This window comes from Olea europaea, chromosome 3 (genome assembly GCF_002742605.1).
Source record: "Olea europaea var. sylvestris chromosome 3, O_europaea_v1, whole genome shotgun sequence".
In the NCBI taxonomy this organism is placed as follows: domain Eukaryota; kingdom Viridiplantae; phylum Streptophyta; class Magnoliopsida; order Lamiales; family Oleaceae; genus Olea; species Olea europaea.
The window spans coordinates 5,410,816-5,436,205 of NC_036239.1; the positions used below are offsets into that span (position 1 = coordinate 5,410,816).

At 34.4% G+C, this 25,390-nt stretch overlaps 2 protein-coding genes across 5 annotated transcripts; both read left to right on the forward strand.

Annotated features, from left to right (window-relative positions):
- The first annotated feature begins 1,947 nt into the window (after positions 1-1,947).
- On the forward strand, positions 1,948-3,545 carry LOC111383492 (type III polyketide synthase A-like). Its single transcript, XM_023007610.1, has 2 exons — positions 1,948-2,196; positions 2,392-3,545. The coding sequence occupies exons 1-2, from the start codon at positions 1,995-1,997 to the stop codon at positions 3,357-3,359; spliced, it is 1,170 nt and encodes a 389-aa protein (XP_022863378.1). The 5' UTR covers positions 1,948-1,994; the 3' UTR covers positions 3,360-3,545.
- Positions 3,546-7,005: 3,460 nt separating this feature from the next.
- On the forward strand, positions 7,006-24,843 carry LOC111383502 (E3 ubiquitin-protein ligase BRE1-like 1). Of its 4 annotated transcripts, none has more exons than XR_002700755.1 (19): positions 7,006-7,501; positions 11,231-11,392; positions 11,529-11,616; positions 13,117-13,341; positions 13,485-13,646; positions 15,362-15,555; positions 15,646-15,729; positions 15,851-15,970; positions 16,061-16,247; positions 16,329-16,489; positions 16,569-16,637; positions 17,098-17,174; positions 19,342-19,536; positions 21,098-21,170; positions 21,262-21,348; positions 23,081-23,218; positions 23,327-23,611; positions 23,702-23,867; positions 24,179-24,843. XR_002700755.1 is itself a non-coding variant. In XM_023007620.1 (19 exons), exons 1-19 carry the CDS (start codon positions 7,391-7,393, stop codon positions 24,308-24,310), a joined length of 2,634 nt encoding a protein of 877 aa, XP_022863388.1. In that variant the 5' UTR covers positions 7,010-7,390; the 3' UTR covers positions 24,311-24,843. The 4 variants fall into 4 exon arrangements, 3 of the variants coding, with proteins under 3 accessions (XP_022863394.1, XP_022863388.1, XP_022863402.1); XM_023007620.1 differs by having other exon boundaries at positions 7,010-7,501; positions 23,327-23,529; XM_023007626.1 differs by lacking the exon at positions 24,179-24,843 and having other exon boundaries at positions 23,327-23,600.
- Positions 24,844-25,390: the final 547 nt, after the last annotated feature.

The following is a 25,390-nucleotide window of genomic DNA, read 5'->3' on the forward strand; positions in this document are numbered from 1 at the left end:
ATTTTTTTTTGTTTTGAGAAACTAACAAAAAGAACGCATTTTCAAGAATTTCAAAACAAAAACTCAAAATACAAAACTCAAAACTCAAAACACAAAACTGAAACACAAAGAGAATACCCCCTTAGTTTTTGGAAAAATAAATTATTGTAAAAAAAGAAAAAATTTCGATTTACGTGTAATATTATTTTATTGAAAATTATGTTGTTGAAAATAAGAAAAAAAAATTTAATTTTATGAGAAATAACGAGGGCCAAACGAAGACATAATGGGGCCTTCGTATCAGTATTCATTTTTTTTTTTATCGGTAAATGTAAATATATAGATCAAAAATGTACCATGTACAAATATCAGTATTCATTTCCTTAGATGGAGGGAATCTGCTTTGTATAAATTATATTTTATTCGAAGTGATTCTCTTCACATGAGAGGATGGACACCGATATGAGAATTCTGATGTAGCATCTTTTGACACTGGATCAAATTTTTGTATAAAAGAAAAAAGAATAATACTATACTAATTAATGAGTCTAGATGGTCACGCTTAGCCCCTATTTGGTATAAATAGATCAAATTCAGCAACTAATTTTAACCACTTTATGAGACCCACAAGTTTTAATTCACACATTTCATCAACTTTTATCAAAATTTAATTTTAATCTCCACCAAACAGAAGCATAATATGTTCAATTAAATAAATTATTTGACATTCATTTAAGGGAACTTGTTATTTAATACTATGTAGTTGCCATCAAAATTGAACTTTACACCAATGATGTTGAATAGTGTTACTCATAAAAATACGAGAATCTCGTCAACTTTCGTTTTAAGGTTCGAAATATCACATGCACATTAAATTAAACTTATGGACTTATTCAAGCCATGTTTGGTATGAATTAAAATCTAAATTTTAATTTAAGTTAAATCGATAATTAATTTTAACAATATATTTTATGATATCCACAAATTTTCAAACAAACATTTCATCATTTTTTTTTATCAAAAATTCAAAATCTTCTAAAAATATAATTTTAAACATGGGCTTATTTCACTTATCTCAGTCTTGCAAAAGAGTTGCACCATCTAACCTCTATACGATAGGACCCAAAAAAAAAAAAATGATTAAACTTTGAATCAAAGTCAACAATTATTTTTAATCACATATTTATACGAATCACAATATTTGAATCACACGTAACATTAATTTTAATTAAAATCCACTAAAAATGACATTTTTATCTAAATCAAACGGGATTTAGTGCGAGCCAATAATTAAATTTTAAAGTTCGATTGTTGTGATCATAAATTCGTTGCAAATAAGTCAAACAAATATACCCCTTGTTTGATACCGACTATAATATAGATTTTGATTTAAGTCAAAGTTAACCATTCGTTTCAACAACATATTTTATGGGTTTTGATGACTTTTCAATCAAACATTTTATCAACTTCTATCAAAATTTATTGAAAATCTGATTTTAATACTTACGAAATAGGGGGTCAAATTTGTCCCACATCCTTACAGATATCTCAAACCATGGCAAAACAAAGGCAAAATTGATTTAACTTTCTATCATATATTCTACTGTACATTCAAGCAGAGTCGAGTTGAACCTATCATCATGTACAAGACATGGCTTAATTATAACATGGTAGGTAGGTAGCAGCAGTTCTTTAAACCAATATAAATATAGAACCACCGTTGTTTTTCACAATCTACATGGAAGTTGCATTGTACTTTAAATCGACAGGTTTTTACTCTAAACACGCATTTAGAAATCAAAAGATTGTTTCAATCTATGGTCTTCACACATCCAACCTCCAAGAACACACAAAAATTGTTCACATTTAAGGTATTCATTATTTATTTTTGTCATGCTAATTTTCCTTGATACCAACCTCCCTCCAAAACATTTAGCCTCCCATATATATTTCATTCAACTCGATGCAACCTTCACTGAAAATTCGTGATAACGATAATTTATTTCAAATTAGCCATGTCGCAGATCAAAAACACCGGTGTAACTAAGCAATATTCTTCTCCCACTAGACGTACACCAACTCCCGGAAAGGCCACTATTCTTGCCATTGGAAAGGCCTTTCCAAGACAACTCGTTCCTCAAGAGCGCTTGGTGGAGGGCTATATTCGAGATACCAAATGCAATGATTTGGTCATTAAAGAGAAACTCGAGCGCCTATGTAAGACAAATTAAATTTATTAATGTGTGATAATTGTTTATATGGAACCAAGAAAAGAACGCTTTGGCGTGAATTACTTTGTAGCTACACACTTGAAAGGAGTGTAGAATTCGACGAACACAAAATTTTCAAACAATTTTATAAGAAATTGTTCATTTGATATTTTTTGCATTATTTTAATGTTGCATTCTCCAGGCAAAACTACTACTGTGAAAACCAGATATACAGTCATGTCGAAAGAAATCTTAGAAGAATACCCTGAACTCGCTACAGAAGGCTCTCCAACAATTAAACAAAGACTTGAAATAACGAATGCTGCGGTAGTCGAGATGGCAAAGGAAGCAAGCATCATTTGCCTAAAAGAATGGGGAAGGCCAACTGAAGATATCACCCACATTGTCTATGTTTCCTCAAGTGAGATACGCTTACCTGGAGGTGATCTTTACCTTGCCAGTGAACTTAGCCTCAGAAATGACGTGGGACGTGTAATGCTGTACTTCTTAGGCTGCTACGGAGGGGTAACTGGCCTTAGAGTTGCCAAGGATATTGCTGAAAACAATCCAGGGAGTCGGGTTTTGCTAACAACCTCGGAAACAACTATTCTTGGTTTTAGGCCTCCAAGCAAAGATCGCCCTTACGACTTAGTTGGGGCAGCCCTTTTCGGGGACGGTGCAGCAGCTGTCATTGTTGGCGCTGATCCGATACCTGAAAAAGAGTCACCATTTATGGAACTAAATTATGCAATTCAACGATTCTTACCTGGAACTCATAATGTAATCGATGGACGCCTTTCTGAAGAGGGCATAAATTTCAAGCTAGGTAGGGACCTGCCTCAGAAGATTGAAGACAACATTGAAGAATTCTGCAAAAAACTAATGGCGAAAGCTGGTTTGAAGGAATATAATGATCTGTTTTGGGCAGTGCATCCCGGAGGGCCGGCTATCCTAAACCGATTGGAAAGTACCCTTAATCTGAAAGACTGTAAACTGGAATGCAGCAGAAGGGCACTGGTGGATTTTGGGAATGTTAGCAGCAATACTATATTTTATGTGATGGAATATATGAGGGAGGAGTTGAAGAAAGAAAATGGAGAAGAATGGGGACTAGCTTTGGCATTTGGACCTGGCATAACATTTGAAGGCATCCTCATTCGAAGCCTGTAATGGCATTTGGAGATTCCTTGTTTCATTTTATTTAATGCTGTGACAATCTTATATCGTAAAAAAAGTGTTTAAATTAAGTAACAATATAATGATAAACGAGAAAATATGTGTTGAACTTATAGATATTTTTAAGTTTTATTTGTCTAAAGTCTGTAACAATGAAAGACAACGAATTTATTAAATTTATCTGCTCTTGACACATCTTTCCCATATACTACAATTACTTTTTATCAAATTCTAAGGCGAGCACAGTTTTAAATTGGCATGGACAAGATACGAAGGCAAGAATGCAAGAAATTGTCCAATCTTTAGCTTACAGTCTCTGGTATGGATATGTTCAAATATTAAACCTACCTATTGTCCTCTGATAAAAACTCCTAATTTGTGGTTATACTATGCCTAAATAGCTGAAATTTTCAATTACTTTTGTTAAAGGTTAAACCCTAACCTTAAGGGCCCCCCACCACCCCTGTTCTGGAGCATCGTGAGGGAGGTAAATCGCAGGTTATGCCTCCAAGGGTGTGGGTGGAAGGCTGCTTGTACACTTGCACTTACCCAAGAGCCAAATCCATATTTCAGGATTCGAACCCTTGACGCAGCAGTCTCAAGCAAAGTTGGATTTCTCCACCCTCCCCTTTTACCACTTGGAGATGTGCCCTGGGGCTTTTCAATTACTTTCGTTACTTGTACGCAAGGTGGTCAAACTTGCCGAACATTAAAAAAATTGTGCCAACTTCTAAATATGATGTGATGTATCATCATGCTGGAAATTAGACGAGTTATAATATTTTGTGTGTTCGAGCCACATTGTTTTGAAATAATGTATTTTGAAATAGTAAATTGATGAAAAATACGTGGTTAAAAAATGAGAAAAATGTTTTAGATTTGCATTGTAATATTATTTTATTGAAAAATGTGTTGTTGAAATGATGTCAAGTCACTGTTTAAGAATATTTTTTTTTGACAGAATGTGGCTCAAACAGAGCCATTGAAGTTCTATGTTTCTGCTGTACTCTACTGTGATTATTTTTTTATCAATTATTAGGCTATTCAGGTTTTGCTTTTTCTGCAAGTCTTTTAAGCAACCATGGGCATCTATATGATTTTATTCAAAAACAAGTTTTGCAAAGATTGGCCTTACCTGTCATATAGCCAAAATTCACAGTGAGGTACTGTTCAATTAGCCTTCTTGTTCATCAATCATTTTTTATATGTAGTACTGATTAGTTTGTGTCCAGGCTTCAATGGATAAAAATGCCAAAGAGAGAAAGGATTACGTTGAAGAAATATGTTGGTGTTCTGGAAAACATGTTTTGCTTCTTGGACATAGAGTTGATGCAACTGCTTCTTTATCCATGTCTTGGGATGAACTAGAAGGAAAGGTTGCTGGTTTAGCATTAACATAGAGCCCTTGCAGCTCTTGCCCAACTCCTTTGGATACTCGAAGCCCCTTTTTAGATAAACATCAAGATTTTAATATAAGTTCCTTTGCCTTTTTAGATAAACATCAAGATTTTAATATAAGTTCCTTTGGCATTGCTCGTAGAGGTTGGACATAAACATTAATTTTTTGTAAAGAAAATGAAAGAGGAAATGTCTATTAATTTTTCATTATTCTATCATTTTTTGTTCATTCGATCTGTCAATTCATTTGTTCTTTTGTAAGTTGTATGGTTGGCTGAAAAAATCCCAGAGGGAATGGTTTCCTCATGAGTGTGGGTAAAGACAAACCGTTACGAAATGATATTGAATCTTTCGACGGAATTTCCACTTGATGAGAACTGATGTGACTTCCAGTTTAGGTTGAAACTTCTAGGATTAATTGATCATTTCTTCGTATACATGGAGATTAGTAAAAAGTGAGAGAATTAACTTATTTTGTAAACCAATTTGCTACTAAAGCAATAATTTGGTGACCAAATTAAATGTTTTCCCCATATTTCTTGTTCTATTTTCTTCATTTATTTGTTATTTATTATTGACACCGAGTTTCTATTTATTCTACTACTCAAAAGGATGATGCCCAAAGTTACATGTCATTTCAACTATTAAATAAACATAAACAATTGAAGATTAACTTGCTATAATTTGGAAGTTTTTAAGATAAATACAATGATTGTAAGTTAGTTACCTTTTTGACTATCTAATAAATGAAAATCGTTGTTTCAACTATCAACTTACTATAAAGATAAATACAACACGCGTGTAAGTTTTGTAACTTTTGTTGACATCTTGCAAACAAAACCTATTGATCGAAATTAACTTGGCTTTTGTTTGGTATAAGTTAAAATTTTATCTTAATCTCAAGTCAAAATTAATATTTAATTTTAACTACACATTTCATAGAACCTCACAAATTTTCTAAACATATATTTCATTAACTTTTATCAAAATCTACCGAAACGTGATTTTATTCTATAGTAAACGGTGGCTTGCTATTAATTTGAAAATTTTAAGATTGAGAACCAGCACGTGCATCATGTGTTAGCCCATGTTTGCGTCATGTTTATATAGAAATAACAATAAATATTCCTGGACAGGGCCACGTTACCGTCAATCATAGTTGATAGAAATAATCTAGTAAGTATAATATGTTAAACTTAATTATAAGTTAATAATTTCATGGTCAGGTTTCATAAATTAAAAATGATCTAACCAATTAATTTATGTCATATTATTGTTACTAAGTTTAAGCAACGATAATTAGTACATCATTTATTCAATTTATAAAGGATTTACATATGATGTATTAAATTTATGAGTTAATTGTTTCAATGGTCATCGAATTTAGGTCAATGTCTTTAACTGATCACTAAAATTTTAAATGTCGAGTCAATAAATTTAGGTCCATATCTTCAATTGCTTATAGAAATTTAAAATGTCGAGTTTTGACTACTGAAATTTAAAAAACATTGTACATTACTCACTGAATTTTGAAAAATACTGTACATTACTCACCGTAAACTTGATATTTTACAAAGTTCAATATTTATGCTAGTAAGTAATGTATGACATATTCAAAAGTTCAGTGAATTGAAATTTAAAATGTCGTGCTTTGACTAATGAATTTTGAAAAATATTGTACATTACTCACTGTATTTTGAAAAATACTGTACATTACTTACTGTAAACTTGAAATTTTCAAAGTTCAACATTTATTCTAGTAAATAACGTACGACATAATCAAAAGTTCAGTGGCCAAAACTCGATATTCTAAATTTCAGTGAGCAATCGAAGATATGGATTTAAGTTTAATGATCAAAATTCGACATTTTAAATTTTAGTGACCAATTAAAGACATGAACCTAATTTCAGTGACTACTGAAACAATTACTTCTAAATTTCTATTTACATGTTTTGAAATACTCACAAATATTAATAGCTAATTTCTATTTATTTATTACACTACAAGTAATGCTATTTAAAGTTAGTGGAGTTATAATATCATTTTAAGTGGCGTGAATGTCAGTAAATGAAAAATAAAATTAAATGAATGACGTAATTTTATTTTCAATTGAATTGAATTTATAATATTAGATAGACTCTAAAATTATTGGCGTTAGACTTCGTTATTTTTTAATGCATCGGCTCGTCTCACTTTGATTGAATGACTAATTCACCCTTGCAGGATTTCTCAAAATTTCATATTTCCCATTAATTGCCTCTATCGATTAAAGTCCACCTCCCCCGCGCTGTATACAGAGGAGCTCGTTTGTGTCTGTCCGCGTGAGTGCGTGTCTGTGTGTGTGAGGGAGAGTCTTTTCAGTTTAAAGGGAAAAAAGGAGACAAAATCAAAGCCCCAAGACTCTTGTTGATTACAAATTGACTCGATTGACGCCCAGATTTTATGCCAGTAGAAAACTGCATAATTCTTTTATTTTTTCCTGAATTAGGGTTTACTTGAAGAAAATTCTTCCATACACAATGTCTAGTGCGTGGGCTAGGGTTTGTTATGTTAGTGGCCAATAAATCTTATGTAGGTTTAGATAATAATCGATAATTCTAGGTTGTTTCGAGAGGGCGGCTTACCGATGGGGAGCACAGGTGAAGCTGATCGAAAGCGTCGTCATTTTAGCTCTATATCACCCACTGCCGCTACCGTGAAGAAACACCCCCTTGTGCCCTTATCCGAGGATAAAAAGGTGAAATTTTTACCGTATTTATTTCTTTTCAATTTCTCACGATTTATGTATTCCCTGACCATGATGTGCAGAATGGGTTTATGGTTGCCTCCATATCTTTTAGTTCTTATGGTTATTTGCATTTGCACCAGTAGCTAATTTCTGAACTGTGAAGTAAATGCTTGTCCTGTTCTAAACGTAGACCTCGTGGAACAGGGAACATGGGTAGCTTATAGGCACGAAAGAGATGATACCATCTTCGTCCTGTAACGCTCCACTATCTTCGTCCCGTACTGCTCCACTTGGTGTAGATCCCGCCTTCAAAATAGCCTGATTTCAGCCATTTGTCCCTATTCTACATTTTTTTTCTTACATATCCCTATAAAAGTGAATTAACTACCTAAAGTGCAAACTAGCCATAATGGAAGGAGTTGGTCATGCCTTGTGGCATGGAAGCACCTGAACCATTGAAATGGTTTGGGCTTGGGGTTCTTAAAAAGGGTTCAGGTAGGGGGTTATGGATTGGGCTTGGAGTTCTTGAAAGGGGGTCAGGTAGGGGGTTCTCTTAAGAATAAGGTAGGGGAATAGAATCAAATCTATGCACGCAAATAGAATAGCGGATCCAGTACCAAAATGACTTAAAATATTGCAATAGTAATCGTGTTTTCTAATCTTGGATTAACTTTTTCTTTTTCTTACCTTTTTGGGATCTGCGTTACATATTAATATAATCTCCAGGCTTGCAATGCTAGTTATGTATTTCCATTATTTCAATCTTTGGGCCTGTTGGGTTTATGGTTTTTGTTTATATTCATTACGTCTTGTCCGAAGAAATCTCAATTTGAGGTGTGTGATTAATTTGGAGTACGCATACTCACAAATACATGTTAAAGTGAGGGATACTGTTTTCAGAAGTGAGAATTTATGAAGAACTAGAACTTTATACTGGAAGCCAGACAAGGATTTTATTTGTAACCTGAGAAATTTAAATTATAGAGAAGAGATTCTTAATAGGAGATGTAGAGCTGCTTTAAGCCATGCAGAGATTGAACTCTCTGTTTATGCTTGACTTGGGGTTCTAAACTGTTTTGCATGTGTTGAACTTGGTAATATGCCCTGCTGTTTTTAAGGTTGAATCATGAGCAGGTCCATGTTAACGCTGAGTGAGTTTGCAAATGCTGAGAATCTGCTTAACCTGGGATGTTACCTGATATGACATTTACTCCATTTGGCCTCCCTAGCATGCTGACGAGTTCAAAGAACATTTTTAATTTAAAAAATTTGCCAGTCAAGATATTCATTCTTCCAACACTTACCTGTGTGTATTCTGGTTAGCAACTGCAGTTTCAATCCAAAAATATTTACAGTGAGAGGACATGAGTTTCCTTGAGCCCTTTTCGTTTGTAATATAATTATTCTTTCATTTATTAACTCTTGCATTCATGGTCACCAATTTATCCTATCCGGAAATCACACCAATCATAGTCTAGTACTACTTTGGTGATATATTTACTTATTGCGCTTTTCATCTTTACTGTTTAGTAACATATTTTGTCTTTTAAGAGTTTGTTTGAAATTGTTGACACACTAGCTGCTGGTGAGCTGGTAAGAATATCAGATACGTGCAATAGAAGTTATTTATAAATTAGCAGCACACGAGTTGATATCATTGGCTTCAACACGGATCCATATAAATTTTGATTATACACATCAAATAATGAATTGTGCGACTTTGTATAAGCCTCCGTTTGGAGAGAAATTTATAAATGGTTTATAAATTAGGTCGAAGTCATACATTAATTTCAAACGCGCATCCGTAACTACTACTAGTTATTATTAACACATTTCATTGAACCCCCTATTATTTAACTTCCTAAACCATTTATAAAATGGAGGCTAAAATTATCGTTTAGTGACTGCGTTTCATGGCATTCTGTGGCCATGGTTTTAGATAATCTTTCCTCATATTTATGCTTATGGACATTGTTATGTTTGTTTTTTTGCTGTTGTAATTTTTAAACAATCGGTTCTCTGTTTCTTCTTTTGGGTTTTTCACCATTTTATTCTTTTCTTTTCAGCACCCTTTTTGTTTGATTTTATCTACGAACATATTGTTTTCTTCCACTATGTTTTCTCCTTCTGTAGTGATAAAGTTCTGATGCAAGCCTCCCCCAGGACAGGAAAAGGGAAATAAAATTATTTTTAACTCTATAGTTCGTTTGGCTGATTATGAATATGCACAGGTTTGTATTACCTAAAAATGGGTATTGTTCTGAATATAAACTGCAAGTTCAAAGATAATTTTGAAGTATTTCACAGCTTAATGTGGAGGATAAAGAGTCTTCATTTTGTTTTAATGCTTTCTATACATTTAGGGGCTGGGTGATGTTGCTAACACGGTCCCATGAAATGTGTCGTGAAGCGTAAAAAAGTTGTGGTCCAATGAAATGTGGGGGTTAAAATGAAGTTCGACGAGTTTTTTACAAACAAAGCTTTACCAAATAAGCACTTAATCCATCTAGTTTGACGAGACACTTGCTGATGGGATTTGGCACTCGTAGTTCACTGGCAAAGATTGGTGATATATTTTTGTTTCTTTATGCATACTGCTTCTTCGTAAAGCTCCCTCTTGACTATTTTTCTCCAAAAATGTTATTTAGTGCACAGATGTGGTACCCAGGTAAGGCATTTTGTGTTGCAACTTTGACTATTTCATATTGAAACGATTTTCCTTCAATAGACATATACAACAATTAAAACATATTTTAGAAGGTTCGATAAATGAATCATTTATGATGACGACTGAAACTACATCGTTTTCTTGAGTTCTATTCAAATTATTGCTGAAGACAGTAATTCTGTTAATCTTCACATGGATTTTGATAAATTTTCCCTCTTTGGATGCTTTGTATATTTAATTTTAATTCATTAATATGAGCTGCTCGTGTACCAAATTTCTTGATGCTTTTACATATCCAATTGTTATTGGGTTTTAATACTACTCAATGAGCAATTAATAAGCGGTAAACTATGTACACGGACAAGTGTGTCCGACACTTATCTAATACGCAATTTTTAAAAAAAGTACCAATACGACACATCGTCGACACGTTGATTAGATTTTTTAAAATTCTTCATTTCTATAGTATAAATTTAGTATTATTCTCGTTATTTATTTATTTTTGTTTCAAATCTTTTAAATATGAGTATCTATTTGTTATATACCGATAATTTTGAGAGTAAAATATATAGCCCCCATTTGGCCCCCATTTTTGGTAATGAAAATGGGAGGAATAGTGTTTTGTTGAAAAAATAAGTGGTTGAAAAAGAAGGAAAATTTTTCGATTTACGTGTAATATTATTTTATGGAAGATTGTGTGTTTGAAAATAGGAGAGAGAAAAATAAAATGTAATGAAATGTAATTTAATGGGGACCAAACAGGGGCATAATATTTTTAATAAAAAGGAAAAATGCTTGTGGTAGAGTGTCGAGTAGTGTTAGTATCGAAAAGTATCCGACACGTGTTGGTGAAGTGTCTATGCTGCAGAGGCGGTAAACTAATCTGCTCCACAGGGAGAAGAATCTTTTCTGAAAGGATTTGCCCACTTGGTTTAGCTGTAAAATTTCTGTCAAACAGTGGCCATTTATCGCTTCCGGTGTTTGTTCTCATGGAAGTATTTTGGACTGTTCCTATTTTAGTTGAATTAGTCATAGCATTTCCTTAAAATATAAGTTTTCTGTTGCTGTAGCTCGATGCAGCAGTACTTCAATTTCAAAATCAGAAACTTACCCAGAAGTTAGAAGCTCAAAAGGTCGAGATTCGTGCTCTGCATTCCAAATTATGTAAATTAAAGGAGAAACAAAACTTACATGAGAAGACTTTGGCTGTGGTTAATAATTCATGGGAAGAGGTATTAACTTTTGCTTGTTTTTCCATTAGTCTCTCTCCCGCTCTTTATATATATATATATATATGCAATTTTAACTGCCACATGCTTATTGTTCTGGTCAGTTATGATTGTAATTTTTGTTCCACTTTTATACCAGCTGGTTGATGACTTGGAATCACGTTCTAATCACATAAAAGACTTGGTGACAAGTGGACGAGGTTTTGAACAACAAATTGTCAAAGATGGTGAGAGATGCCTTGACTTACACAGGATCTTCCCCCTTTTTTTTCTGTTTCCTCCTAATCCCTCCTAGTAAAGATAAAAATAGTTTTAGCCCAATAAAGTAAAGGCACATTTTCATTTTCGAAACACGTTCTACATATAAATAACTCTCATGTATTCACCCAATTTTCTGATATGTGTCATATTGACATATTTGAATCGTATGACTTTGACCAGTCACCAATATTTAGTAGTTGTCCCTTGTGTCACAGCCATGTGTCCATTCAAGGTTCGGCAAATTTGATAACGAATCAATTACCTCTTCCACTTTTCTTTGTTTTACTCATAAGGACCTATTTCTTCATCTCCATTTATTTCGTCTGCTTTCTTTCGTATTTTTACTTCAAGATGATGCAAGATCTGAGTTTTAACTCTTACCTGAGTTTGATATTATCAAATAAGATTGATCTAGTGGATGTTTCTTTGTATGATACACATGGCTTGCTATATATTTATTTTTCCCTATTGATTGATTTCTATTGATGATTAGAGTTTCCTTGAATCTTCGATAATTTATTTTGAGGGTGTCAACAACATTCAAGATGTGTTTCTGAACTTTTACCGAATTGCAATTAGTTTTAAATAAGCCTCTACTTGGTTTATATTGATCCCTGAAATTGATACCTCTCACGGGCCAGGAAATGTGTTGAGATTCTGAGATAAATAATTGTTATATCCTGAGGTTTCACGTTCCTTTTTATCTACTTCTGGGATTTTCTGTTCTGTGCCTCAGCACATGTCTTTTAGACCTTTCCTTATCTATATTCTTATTCACATCTCTTAATTTTTTTAAATATATTTGTCACCGGTTTGTCTATTAATGTTTTGTCCTCATGCGGACGTGTGAATTAATTGATAAAGTGACAAATATCTCAGGTTAAATTATGCAATCTTTATGACTTTTTTATAGTAGCCAACACCATATTTGAAAATCCTTTACTGCCCTGTCTACTGGCAATTATATACCTAATGTTTTCTAACGCCTTCAAGAATTGTTTTTAGATGTTTGCAGCAACCAGCATCTTTTTTGTTCAAGAGTAGTGTTTTTCAACTGTTTTTCATAATTTGTTATTGCATATATTTAAGATCTCTCTCTCTCTCAAGGTACCAAGACTGAGGAAAACACCCCCATCTCTGTAATGATTTGTTTGATTGGTGTTTGATTTAATCCTACTGAAATTTTATGTTTGAGGTTTCTACTAATCTTCTAAATCACATTGATTATGTCTTTTTATAACTTTTTCTCCATTATTATCTTCTCTGGTATAGTTCCGCAGTGGGAATGCTATTACCATGAGATTCCTGGGTTATATTTATCTTCAAATACTGGTTAAACTAGTATATAGCAACATGTGAAACAGATGACTCTCCTGCATTTTTCATTTTGAACTTTGTTAAGTTGACCGGTGAACTGATGTATGAAAATCGCGTTTGCTGATGAAGTTATATTATTTGCTTCTCAGATGGTGATTCACCTCCTGAGAAAGCTTTTTTAGGCCGCCTCTTGGAAATGGGCGCAACTGAAAGTAGCTCAGCTGGCACAACCACAGATCTGACTGAAGATGATAGGCAAATTGATGGTGGAAAGACAGAGAGAATATTACATAAAACGGCTAATGTGTGTGAGGATTTGGGTAAGCTGAAGAGTAGCTTGTCTACAGCATGTTTCAACGTGCTTCCATCTGATGGTAAGACCATACAAGGAACAAGCATGCAGCTTTGAAGCTTTTGAATATAGATGACCAATTTCTTATCAGCATTCTAGGCGAGTATCTTTGATTGCTTCATTTTTTTGTTGTCATTTTCTTTCTTTTCTATTCTCATGTCGCAGGATGGAGCCAGCAGGGGTTATCATGTGATTTGTTGGCGGAAGTTAAGAATCTAAGACTGGCAGTGAGAAGTATTCACTTGAAGCACAAATCACTGGCCGCTGAATTTCAGGGCCATCGAGACACTGACACAAAGAATAATGCTGATCTAAAATGTTTGAAAGGTATTTGTTTTTTCTGACTGAAATATTTACTTCTATAGGTATCTACCACTTCATTTTGTTACAGTTAAGCATATTGGTATTCTTTTAGTACACAATTCTCTTCAATGTCTTTGACTGGTATCTTTCGGCACAAGCTTCATGGGGCTAAGTACTCAGCTAAAATTTAACTGGGTTCCAGGTTTCACCGTGTTGAGTAGCTAGTGTACTTATTTTGTCTATACTTGTATTTGTATCCACTTGTAAAAATTAGAGGGATTTTGTTTTATACTATTGATTTTAGAAGACTGGTCCTCAGATATCTTGCATAGAAAGTGGAAGTCGTTTGTTTCAATTCATGCTGGTGGAAGTACATGTTGCTCACAACAAATCTTCATCAATGTGTGTAGATTTGGTTTCAGGAAATTTTTTTGGGTGCATTTGCTTTCTTGAAATTGTTTATGTACTGATGATTCCTTTTTTGTTATTTGTGAAGTTGCTCAAGTATAAAATCTTCCTCTTTTATATATTAATTTCTCTCCCGTTACCTGCATATATCTCTTTAATTGTATTTGCACTGCTAAAGATGTAACAACTCTTGAAGTAGGTAGAACATTTGGATTTGAGTATTTATCAAGTTGATTTCGAAGCACATGCAAGTTGTCTTTTGCAACCTTTATATGAGTTCTTTTCGAAATATGCTTCCACATCTGCAACATCAAGTATTTATTCCCCTCAGGATGTTTATTATTCAAATCTTTTTACCAAATTGTTCAGAGAGCAAAAATTGAATATTGACTTTATTTTAGGAAAAAAGAATCAGCTGGACTTGGGAAATCTGAAGGCTAGGTCATTAAAGAGCTTGAGTGAACGGATTTCAGATCTTTAGTTTTCTCCTTTGTTACAGTTGTTTGTGTTGATATTTTTTGCAGTTTTTGAAGAGAGAAAATGTAAACGATCTCTCTGTATCATCCCTCTTCCCCCAACCCCCCAAAAAAAAGGGGAAAAAAAAAGAAAAGAAAAAGAAAAATATTTTTCAGGTAGCATTTACTTGTCAACAGTCTTTTGCCGCAACTTGTATCCTGTATGCATTCTCTGAACCTTCTTAGCAGTTTGTACACTTTTATGACCGAACTTATGGAGAACTACAGGGAATCTAGTTCATGTCACTTGCACAGTGCTATTAAATGATTTGAAGAATCATCCTCAAGATTTTCTTGCACCTGTTTTTTTTAGAAGACTATTTTCAAGTTTGCCTTCTTCAGTTATTTGGAGTGGCAAAAATATTCTTGTAGCTGACCCCTAATTTTTTTTTTTTGAATAAGGCTTAGTTGTGCTTCTGCTGTAATCTTTTATCTTATTTGGATAATCCATTATATCTGCTGGAAAATTAGGAAGAACATTGCCATATTTGAAATTAAAAAAATATTAAGAGTGTACTTGGGGGCTTACTTTGAAGTCTGCTTGTGATGTCATCTATACATCAACTTCCTCGATCCTGTTCACCACTTGCTTGATGCAATGTACATTATACTGGTTTCTCTAGAAGTGTGGTTGCTTTTTCTCGGAAACAATACTGTCTGTTTGAGGGTTTTTTATAAATAAATTTTCTTTAAAATGTGCTGACCTTGTATTATTCGTTTTGCATGATCTCCAAATTGTTTGGTAAGCTTCATTTATGCTCTAAATGTCCTCTTGAGAGGTATCGTAACTGACATATTTTGGTTGTACATATAAAGGGGAGTTGGAGAATTCGATTTCGGAATTGGAAGAAAGCAACCGTAATTTGGCAATCCTAAAAGTCGAGAGAGATTTGGCAAAAGGAGCATCCTTTCCCATACTGAATCGACGAAACAAGCACGTCACCAGTGATGACACTAGCAACAAACAAGACGATCTGCTACAGATGGAGTCGATACTCAAGGATTTATTGGTATTCACCTGCACTCTGTTTCCTCTAGCTTATATGGATTATATTTCCACTTGTAAAATGGTCTTAAGATAATTTGCATACTTTGTGCAGAACCAATCCTCTTCCCGACTACAGGAACTTAGACGTCTTCATGAAGATAGGATAAAGATATTGAGGCAGTTATCAAATTTGCAAGTTAATTTTCTTTCTTTCTTTCTTTCGTGTTTAGATTGAAATTCGTCTTATGTGGTGTTTTCTGACTATGTTTTTACTCCTACTTCTTTTACTAGTCTATAAACTGGTTTTTGTTTGACAGAACAATCTGAAGAATGTCAAATGTATTTGTTCCTCCCAAGCATATTTCCTGCTTAAAGATCAACTTGAAATGTCTAAAGCCAATGTACTTCAATATCAAGCTCTTTATGAGAAACTACAGGTTGTTACTGGTTGGTAGTTTCAATTTTAACTTCACTTTCTGGTTTTTGAAGAGATTTGGTCTCTGTCCTGACTCAACAACTCAATTCAGGTTCAGAAGGACTGTCTTGCTTGGCGGGAAAAAGAAATTTACATGAAAATTGAATTGGTTGACGTTTTATGTCGATCTTCGATGGTTGCCGAGTCTAGAATATCTGATCTGGAGACAGAGATTACAAAATGCATAGAAGAACAAAGGCTAATTGAAGCCAAGCTGATGGAGGCGTCTAGAGAACCTGGTATTCCCTCATATCTCATGGCGTTCTTGTTGCTTCTCTGTCCAAGTGTCAACACAGCTATATTGATTTGATTAACCTCAGGTAGGAATGAAATCATTGCGGAGTTCAAAGCCTTAGTTTCTTCATTTCCTGAGAAAATGGGTAACATGCAGAATCAGTTAGTTCAACACAAGGAGACTGCTTCTTATATTCAATGTTTGCGTGCTGATGTTCAATCTCTTACCAACATTCTTGATGGCAAGGTCGGATTTGTTATACTTGCAGTCATTTTTTTAAAATTATTTGTCACGCTGGTTAAAACCATTCCTTAAATATGTATAGGCTAAGGAATTGGACTCGTCATCCAGATCTGCTGAGCAAAATGCTGAAATACGGAAATTACAAGCTGTGGTATGATTTTTGCCTTCTATGACATAAGTGTGTGGCGACATGGCTCATGTTATATTACGTTTACTTGTCAAGCAATCCTTTTTCGCGACCTAAGGTGCAAAAAAGAATGTACTCTTTTATATGATTTATTCTTGCTGCTCTTGGCCCAAAAAAATTTATGTAACAGTGCCATTTAATGGAATGAAAAGAAGGGTCTATAAGCCGTGGCTCTGTAATAGAATCTGCTGTAGGTCATCTAACATTTATGGCACAAACCCACTTCGACCAATTCATACGTAATGTTAGCAGTCTGATGCATTATCTAGGAATATTTTATCTGAAACATGTAATAGCTATCATGTATCCCTATATCCCAGTTCTATCTTTTGACGTGGACAACAAGGTCTTGCTGATCAATATTTAAAATGAGGGCTATTTTAATTTAAATGTTTTGTAATTTAACTTTGATGTCTTGGTGTAGGTCCATGATTTAAAGGAAGCTGATTCAGACTTGAAGCTTTTTTTGGAAATGTATAGATGTGAATCGATTGATTCAAGGTTAGCATTTTCTTAAAATGTTTTTGTTCTGATCGTATTCAGATAACTTTTTTCTTTCTTTCTTTCTTAAATTGTTCCGGTTGAAGGAACGCGCTTATTTCAGTAGTAATCATCGAGGAATTCCAATTATCTAGTGCTGCAACCTTCATATTACAGTCTGCAAATTTCCTGCTACTTATTATTATTATTTTATTTTTCTATTTTTTATTTTTTCACTTTACCTAGAGTATGTGCTTTCCCATTTTGATTAGCTGACCACATCCCCGCTTTTACCCAATAGAAAATTGGAGTTGGTGAGTGGAATGGTTTACTAGTGATCAGAAGCATAGTGGAAAGCTGAAAATATTAGGCCCTTGTTTGGTAGCAATTTTTCACTCCAAAAAATCAATTTTTTCTTGTTATTTTATTATTTCAGCCGTCATTTTTGAATTCTTCACTCACAAGTGGGACCCACTTTTTTCTCTAACTATCAAAAAATCAATTCTCATAATCACTACTGAACACCCTAGATAAAACTTCATTTCATGATGATTTTACAGTAAGAACCAACACTATTCATAGGATGGGGGTGTCACGTTGTGATATGTATTGGACCAAGACACTGTGGTACACGTGTTCCCAAATTCTATATATATACACACACACACACATACATATATGCATACATACATACATACATAGAAGGGAGACTTCCTTGACATTCTTTTGCCATGGTTTTAACATCCATGTGGCCTGTCCCGTATTATTCATATATAAATTTTTTGATTTATAACACACGAGGACATTTCCTGGATACGACAAGGACAAGAGTCCCATTTTCTATATTGTTGAATGTAAAGTTGGAAAAGTCGAATTATTATAAAATTTGTGTCAGAAAAGTCATATAATGTTGGAAAACCTACAATCTATTTGTATTTTTTTCTTTCGTCTAGTAAATTAATAATACAACCCAAAGTCCTCTTAGTACTACAAATAACAACTAATTCAAAATACTCCACCTTGCAAAAATCAAAATTAAAGATAAAAGAAATATGAAGTTATATTGAAAAACAATAAGCACAAAAAAAAGATTAGAAATGTCATTTTATTAAAAGAATACAAATTGTCTTGTCCATGAAGTGTCTGTGTCATGCTTTGCTGAAAAATCATGTGTTGGTGTGTGTTCGTCGTGTCCTTATCCTTGCTTCAGTGATTACACCTCTAACTGAGTCATTTAGAGCTTTCCTTTTGGTGTTGATTTGTGAATTGTGTGACTGGGTGTGGTATTGATATCATTACTAATAGAAGTAATTTTTATAATATAGCGGGAATTTTGGAATTTTTTCCAGCATAACATAAATGGCATTGCACTGATAAAATGTTTATCATTAGCCACTGGTATATCAGTAGCATGTGCCAGTGAATTGTGTTGCCGGAGAAGAGAAGTCATAATTGGCACATGTGGCCAGTTGATGGTTGACTCCTCCTCTTGGGTCACTTTCTTTGTGCATACAATCGGTTACATATTGGTGCTTTCGCCTCTCTTCTTTTTGGTTATGACATGAAGTTTATGTATGAGTGTCCTCACAAGTTGTAGAAGCTCTGGAGGCTTTCTATTTCAATTGCTTTCTATGTTTCTTGATTTAGTGGGAATATTATTTACTTTTAATTGTTTTTTGTCCTTTATTCTTCATTTCCCTTTTTTTGAAGCTTTGAGGTTACTTATCCTCTTTCTTAGATTTTTATCTTTACATACATGTTAACTTATGATATTATGCATGAGTTTTAGCAGATTAGAAACTTATCTTGGTTGTCCCATCTCAATTTGAAATCCCCCACCTCCTGATATAATAAAAAGTTATATATATTAATTAAGAATAAAAAGATTCAGAGGTAGAATAGTCAGCAAATTGTGTCTTTTGCACTTTATATCAAAATAAGAAGGCTTTTGTGGGTATTAAATATGAAAATGCTTGATTACACCACTGATTTTTATGAATGTTTTCAAAGAGAGTTTGTAAAATGGTAATTTGCCACTCTATGAAAGGCTCGTGTTACTCTCTTGTCATCATAGCTAATTTTGAGTTATAAGATCTTTCCAGATGTGTTTTAATTATTCGAACCAAAATTTTCCTGAATCAACTATCTTGAACCTGAGTGCTTTCTGATCTCGATCTGTTGAATGTAGGGAAGTTGATGAAGCCAGAAGTTCTGAGATCAAGGCTTGGTCACATGTTCAGAGCCTGAAGAATTCTCTTGATGAGCACAATTTGGAGTTGCGAGTTAAAGCTGCCATTGAAGCTGAGGCAAAAGCCCAGCAAAGGTTAGCCACTGGAGAGGCTGAGATTGCTGATCTGAGACAGAAGTTAGTTGCCTCTAAAAGGTCTGTTCCATGTTTTGCTGATTTTTGTCTAATACTTTAGCCTTCTATTCTTTCTGTGTGTTGAATTTTAGATGTGATTTAAGGTCGTGTTTCCGTCTTCAGATTTCCCATCTTTGGCTCCCATTTTCTCTAAATCTTTCTTTGACGGGTAATGGATCTTGAATAATTGTGGCATTTTCTGGTGTAATTCTGATAAAGAATTGACAATATTATCAGCTTCTTTAGAGTTTATATTTTCTAATTACTGGATGTTGGGAATTAACTTATTTTTAAATTCAACTGGATAGTTTTTACCATTTCATATCACATGCTTTAATTTGAAATTTCTGGTACATAAGAACGTATACCTAAGATTTTGATCTTCTTTTCATTCCTATATGATGCTGGCCTTCCTGTGTTTTATGGATACATGGGGGGATATGAAAATCTTGAAAAGAGGACATGAAATGGCTGGGATGCAATTATGTAACCTAAGTTGAAGGAGCACAGAAGAAGTAACAACCATGAACTCAGTCATCACAATTGGATTATGCATCATAAAAAGGAGAGAAGAAAAATAATTTAACAGGTAAGATGAGAATTGACATAGATAGAAAGATTTGGGAGTTCTGTTATCAGGGGATAATTTTGATGAGAAACTGGAAGTTGCAATATGGGTTGGGTGGGATGGAGAATGACTGATCATGTGGTGACATTAAGAGTATTTTGTTTGAAAGTTGACGAAGTTTGAGGTGTCAATGGAAATGGGAAGTTGGTGAATCTAGATGGTGGTAGAGGTGATCATATCCGGCAGCGGTCAAAAGAGGTGGCTAAGCACTGAGAAGAGAGAGATGAGTGATGAGGGAAAGTTGAAAGTGCACTGTAGAGTTGTAAAAAAGTGTCAGGCTGCCTGGAACGTGAAAAACCCTCCCTATAAGGGATATCTCGTGGGTCTTGTTTTTATGTCAAAATAAAAGATCAGGCAGAGAGCTTGAGAGTTGGGACACAGCAAAATGCAATGTCCCACTGGGAGTTTGGACTTTTGCACAACCCCAAGATTTTCAGCTGAGAGCAACAACTAGCTTTCTGCCACATACATATATATTTGTTTTTCAAAAATAAAATAAAAATCAGAAAAGCATTTGACACCTGGAATATTGTTTAAACTGGCTGGTCTGTTAAAAATTGCAGTGCACCAGTTTGTAGCTTACCATCTTAACTTCTACACTTCTGTATATTTCCTTTGATCCCACAACTTTAATTCCAAAATGTATAAATGTATCCTAAAAGTTGCTGGTTGTTTCTATTGCTTGTATCCAAATCCTGTCTGATATGTGTAATTCGCATATCTGACACACGTTGAAGCGTGTCAAGCGTGAGATTGTGTCCGAGAGTTAACAGACAGATATCTTCTCTTTTAGCATTGAAAGTGTGTGAAAGCTGGCTTGAGTTAAATGAACAAGAATAATTACTTAAAACTTGCATATAATGTCTCTTGGTAAAATATTCACTTCAGCAGGTCTAAGTTGCTTCTGTTGCCTTCTGAGTATTCTGAATGATTGTTCATCTATGAATATTTCAGAGAAAAATCCAGGCTTTCTGATGTCCTAAACTCCAAACATGAGGAAACAGAGGCCTATCTTTCAGAGATTGAGGTTTCTATTTTATCAAACTTTGTTCAGATGGATGACTCCTTGTTTAAATTTCTCAAATTGGCCTAAACTTGTTGCCATTCTTTTTCAACAGACCATTGGACAGGCATACGATGATATGCAGACTCAAAACCAAAAGCTTTTGCAGCAAATCAGTGAAAGGGATGACTATAACATGAAGGTCAGTAATCAACCGGATTTCAACTAAATGGAAATCTTTCCAGCTTCAATTTGTTTGATCTTAAAGTAAAATTTATATGATTTTTTCTTCATCTGTTTCTCCCATTTTGATTAAAGGATTGCCAACAGAATCTTGTGACATGAACGCACTTAATTTTGTGCTTGATATATACTGAGTAATTCGCTCAGTAATTGCTCAACTTCAGTGACTGATTGTGCAATATATTATATAGTTTTCATTACACATTGGTTTTTTTTTCTTTCTTTTTTTTTTTTGGCCTGTCTTAGATGTTTCATTTCTTATTTTTTTGTGGTTGTCATGTGCCATTCATGTCACCAAGTACATGGCTGTGCAGACATAACCTAGGGCTATGATGCAACCAATATCCATGATTTTATTGTCAAGCTGTTGATCTTTGCTTTAGGATCTGTTTCTATCGTTTTGCTTTTCATACTCCTTTCAGCTGCTGGGAGTTTATACATGCAACAATATGATGATACTGCCTCCTGACTGTTGCCTTAAGTCATTTCTTATGTCTGTTGATACTGGATAATGTCCAATAGCTTACTGTCTCAGCCAGATATTATTTAATGATCTTGTTTTTTCTTTTACCACTTAGTTTATGCTTGTTTATTTTCTCATACTGCTTAACTTGTTTCTTGGTCATAATCTGCACCTTGATATTAGAGATCAAGAATACATATTTCTTAGAATTCTTTATTGCTGGCATAATCATAAACTTAGGTGACATGAATTTCTGTATTTTTAACCTAGCTACACCGAATTGAGTATTTTCTTGTTTGGAGAAAGACGCCAATTCAAACAAATATTTATTGTTTGTTTAGCTTGCCTGGTGGTTCTTTTAAGTGGAAGTGGACTAGAGTCCTTGTATATTGCTTTTCACTTTCTGGGCTGTGTAGTACCTGTAAAGCTTTGAGGAGAAAGCTCTTTGAGCTTCCCTTTATTCATTTTGAAGCCAAGGTCTTGGGCCATAGAGAGTCAGCCTGCTCTTTTTGAAGATTCCTGCACCCATGGGGATATGGCAAGCAGGCCTTTCTTTTTGTTGGCCTCTCTCATGGTGTTAACCTTGTAGTAACATTTTTGTCAAAATTGATTGATCCCCGATTTAAATTTTGGAGATAGCAGGGTAAAAGAAATTGGAGGGAAAAGGAGAACACAATCCAAAAAAGTGAAATCCCAAGCTTGTTTAATTGTCCAAGTGAAACAGCGAGGAAAATGAATTTCCAATTGGCTTTCATTTGGTCGGTTTCCAAACAGAGAAGAAGACACATTTGAAATGTAATAAAAACATACAGATATTTACGTGGGCTATGTAATTTCCTTGCTATGTCGCACTTCTCCTAATCTTCTATGCAGGTACTTGTTTTCTTCAAAACTATAGAAGCGTTTGAGATTTTCCGAAAGTAGCTTATCTCACTATTTTCTCTCAAATATGGAGAAGTTTTTGACCTGGTATTTGCATTTGTTTTCCTCACTAAATCCTTATTTCAAACAAAGCGTCATTGTTTATATTTGTAAATGTTAACGTGAGAGAAGAATCATTGTCAAGGTTTTGTGACTTGCTGCCTCATTTGCTGTGTAGAAGCTATGCAACAATCTTTATTGATCATCCCCTTACTCCTCACCCCATGAAATATGGGAAACACAAATATATTTTAGCTTTCAATGGATTTTAATTTTGGCGTGTCATCTAATTGGTATTACTGTTCAGCTTGTTTTTGAGGGAGTGCATTCAAGGCAGATGGGAGATAATCTACTTATGAAAAAGCGTTCCCTGGAGAGAGCCATACAACAAACCAAGACATCTGATGATTTTTTTGAAACGAAAGTAGCTAGAATTGAAGATCAGGTAATATGAATTGCTCAATTAAATTTAAACTTTATGACACTGCTTAGTCCAATCAAAACTGTTATTATTATATATTTAGAACTCATCATTGGTAATATTTATTTGCAGTTGAAAGCCTACTTGGATCAAATTCAGAGACTCACAGAAGATAGGGTCCGAAAGATAGCTACTTTTGAAAATACCCAAAAGAGACAGTTAGACGTGAGAAAGTCCTCTCAGCAACTGATCGACACTCTTGAGGAAGCACAAGCCAAGGCTGACAGGGGTCGACTGGATCTTGCCGAGCTGCAGATAGAGCTAGAGAAAGAGAGGTGGTTGGAATTTCTCTGTTATGCTTTTCTAGCTTACTTACAACTAGAGAAAGAAAGTTTGCATTTTTCCAGTTATGTGGAGGTGCTTTTTATTTTTCTTTGTTTTTGGTTTTTGGTTTTTGGTTTTTTTATTTTTATTTTTTTTGTTTCTTAAAACTTTTCTCCTTACTAGATTTGAGAGAAAGAGAGTAGAGGCAGATCTGGAAACTGTGAGAAGGAAGGCCGAACAATTGAAGTCACATGCTGACGGTTCGTCTGAAGCTGAAAAGCTTAAGCAGGAACTTGGGGAATACAAGGAAATACTGAAGTGCATTGTTTGCCATGATAGGAGAAAAGAGGTATGTCTTCAATTATCTTCGTTATTCTTCCATAGTCAACCACATTTCAGTCATGGAAGAAAAAGTAGCATTTGCAACATTGCTGATTTGTGAGTTGGGAGGGGATTCAAGGTTCAAATTACACGTTTATCCCCAAACTTTCCACCTCTTTTAATGACTCGGGAAACTAAGTTGATAAGGTCTTTTGGTGTTTATAGTTGGTAGGCCACTGGGGTAACCCTGCTCATAATGTTTTACCATATATCTTCTTAAAAGAGTAAATCCGTTTGCTCAGATGCTATAATTCTTGAACTAAGAAGTGTTCTTTTCAGGTGGTTATCACAAAATGTTTCCATCTGTTTTGCAATCCTTGTGTAAAAGGAATTACTGAATCGCGTCACCGCAAGTGCCCAGTATGTGCAGCAAGTTTTGGGCCTAACGACGTCAAACCTGTATACATCTAACCAGGAGTTGGAGCTTGGCAGTGATAACTGCACTGCCTCAGATGCATTTCAAACCAGACTTAGTGGACAATGTTCACATGTATTTATGTACTTAGATATGCTGAGACCAAAAGATTCATAGCAGGAATTTCTAAAAGCTCCTCTTCCATCCATTGCAAATCAGGGCCGCGGTTTCGCATTTCTCTTGAATTTTATGTTGTATATATATTTACCGCTCTTAGCTATATTGGATACTTTTTAACTTGCTACATTGCAGTGTTAGGCATGAAGTTTTGAGTGACCATTTCATTAATAAAAATTTCGACCCTAAGCCCCATAGAAAGAGTGTTTACAATTCTGACCATCGTGTGAGGGAGGGAGGACAGTTCCAGAACTAAGGAGCATTAATTGATTTTGGCGCCACAGTTCAATTTGTTTTTGAATACTTATTGTTTTTAGTGTGATTAGATGATTGAAATGTAACTTGGGATTCTTAATATGTATGTGTATATACAATTCCCGTTACATGATAGTAATGAAATTTTTTGGTCATCTATGGGGATATTTGTTACTTCGTTTGCTTGCATCGTTCTTGATTTTAATTGGATTGGTCACATTGTTTAACCTAGACGGGCGTTATTATTATTCTTCCAATAATAATGAAAAACTGGCATTTTGAAGGATTTAACTCGGCCGGGTTGGGCTGATTGAATCCATAGTAATACACAAACAATAATGGAAAAACTGGTCCCTCTTCATTCCAGTGAAGTATCCACTCAAGTCTTGATAGCAATGAATCAAAATACTATTAAAGAACATGAAAACCCAATTGGATCAAGCTGTTTGGGCATGTCTAGTACCCTGTAATTAAGGCATTGTTTGCATTGATGCATTAAGTTAGTTGACCAGTCGCTTTCTACTCAGCTTTCTAGTATCTATTCACAAATGGACTCTTTTCACCCAAAAAATCAATACTTTTGGTAGTAGACTATTGTATATAGTGAAAAAAAAATAAAAATAAAAATTGGTGACGATTTCTGATTCTATCTAGTCGAGCCTTGGAAGCTCTGATCCCAGTAGGACATCATAACATATCTATAC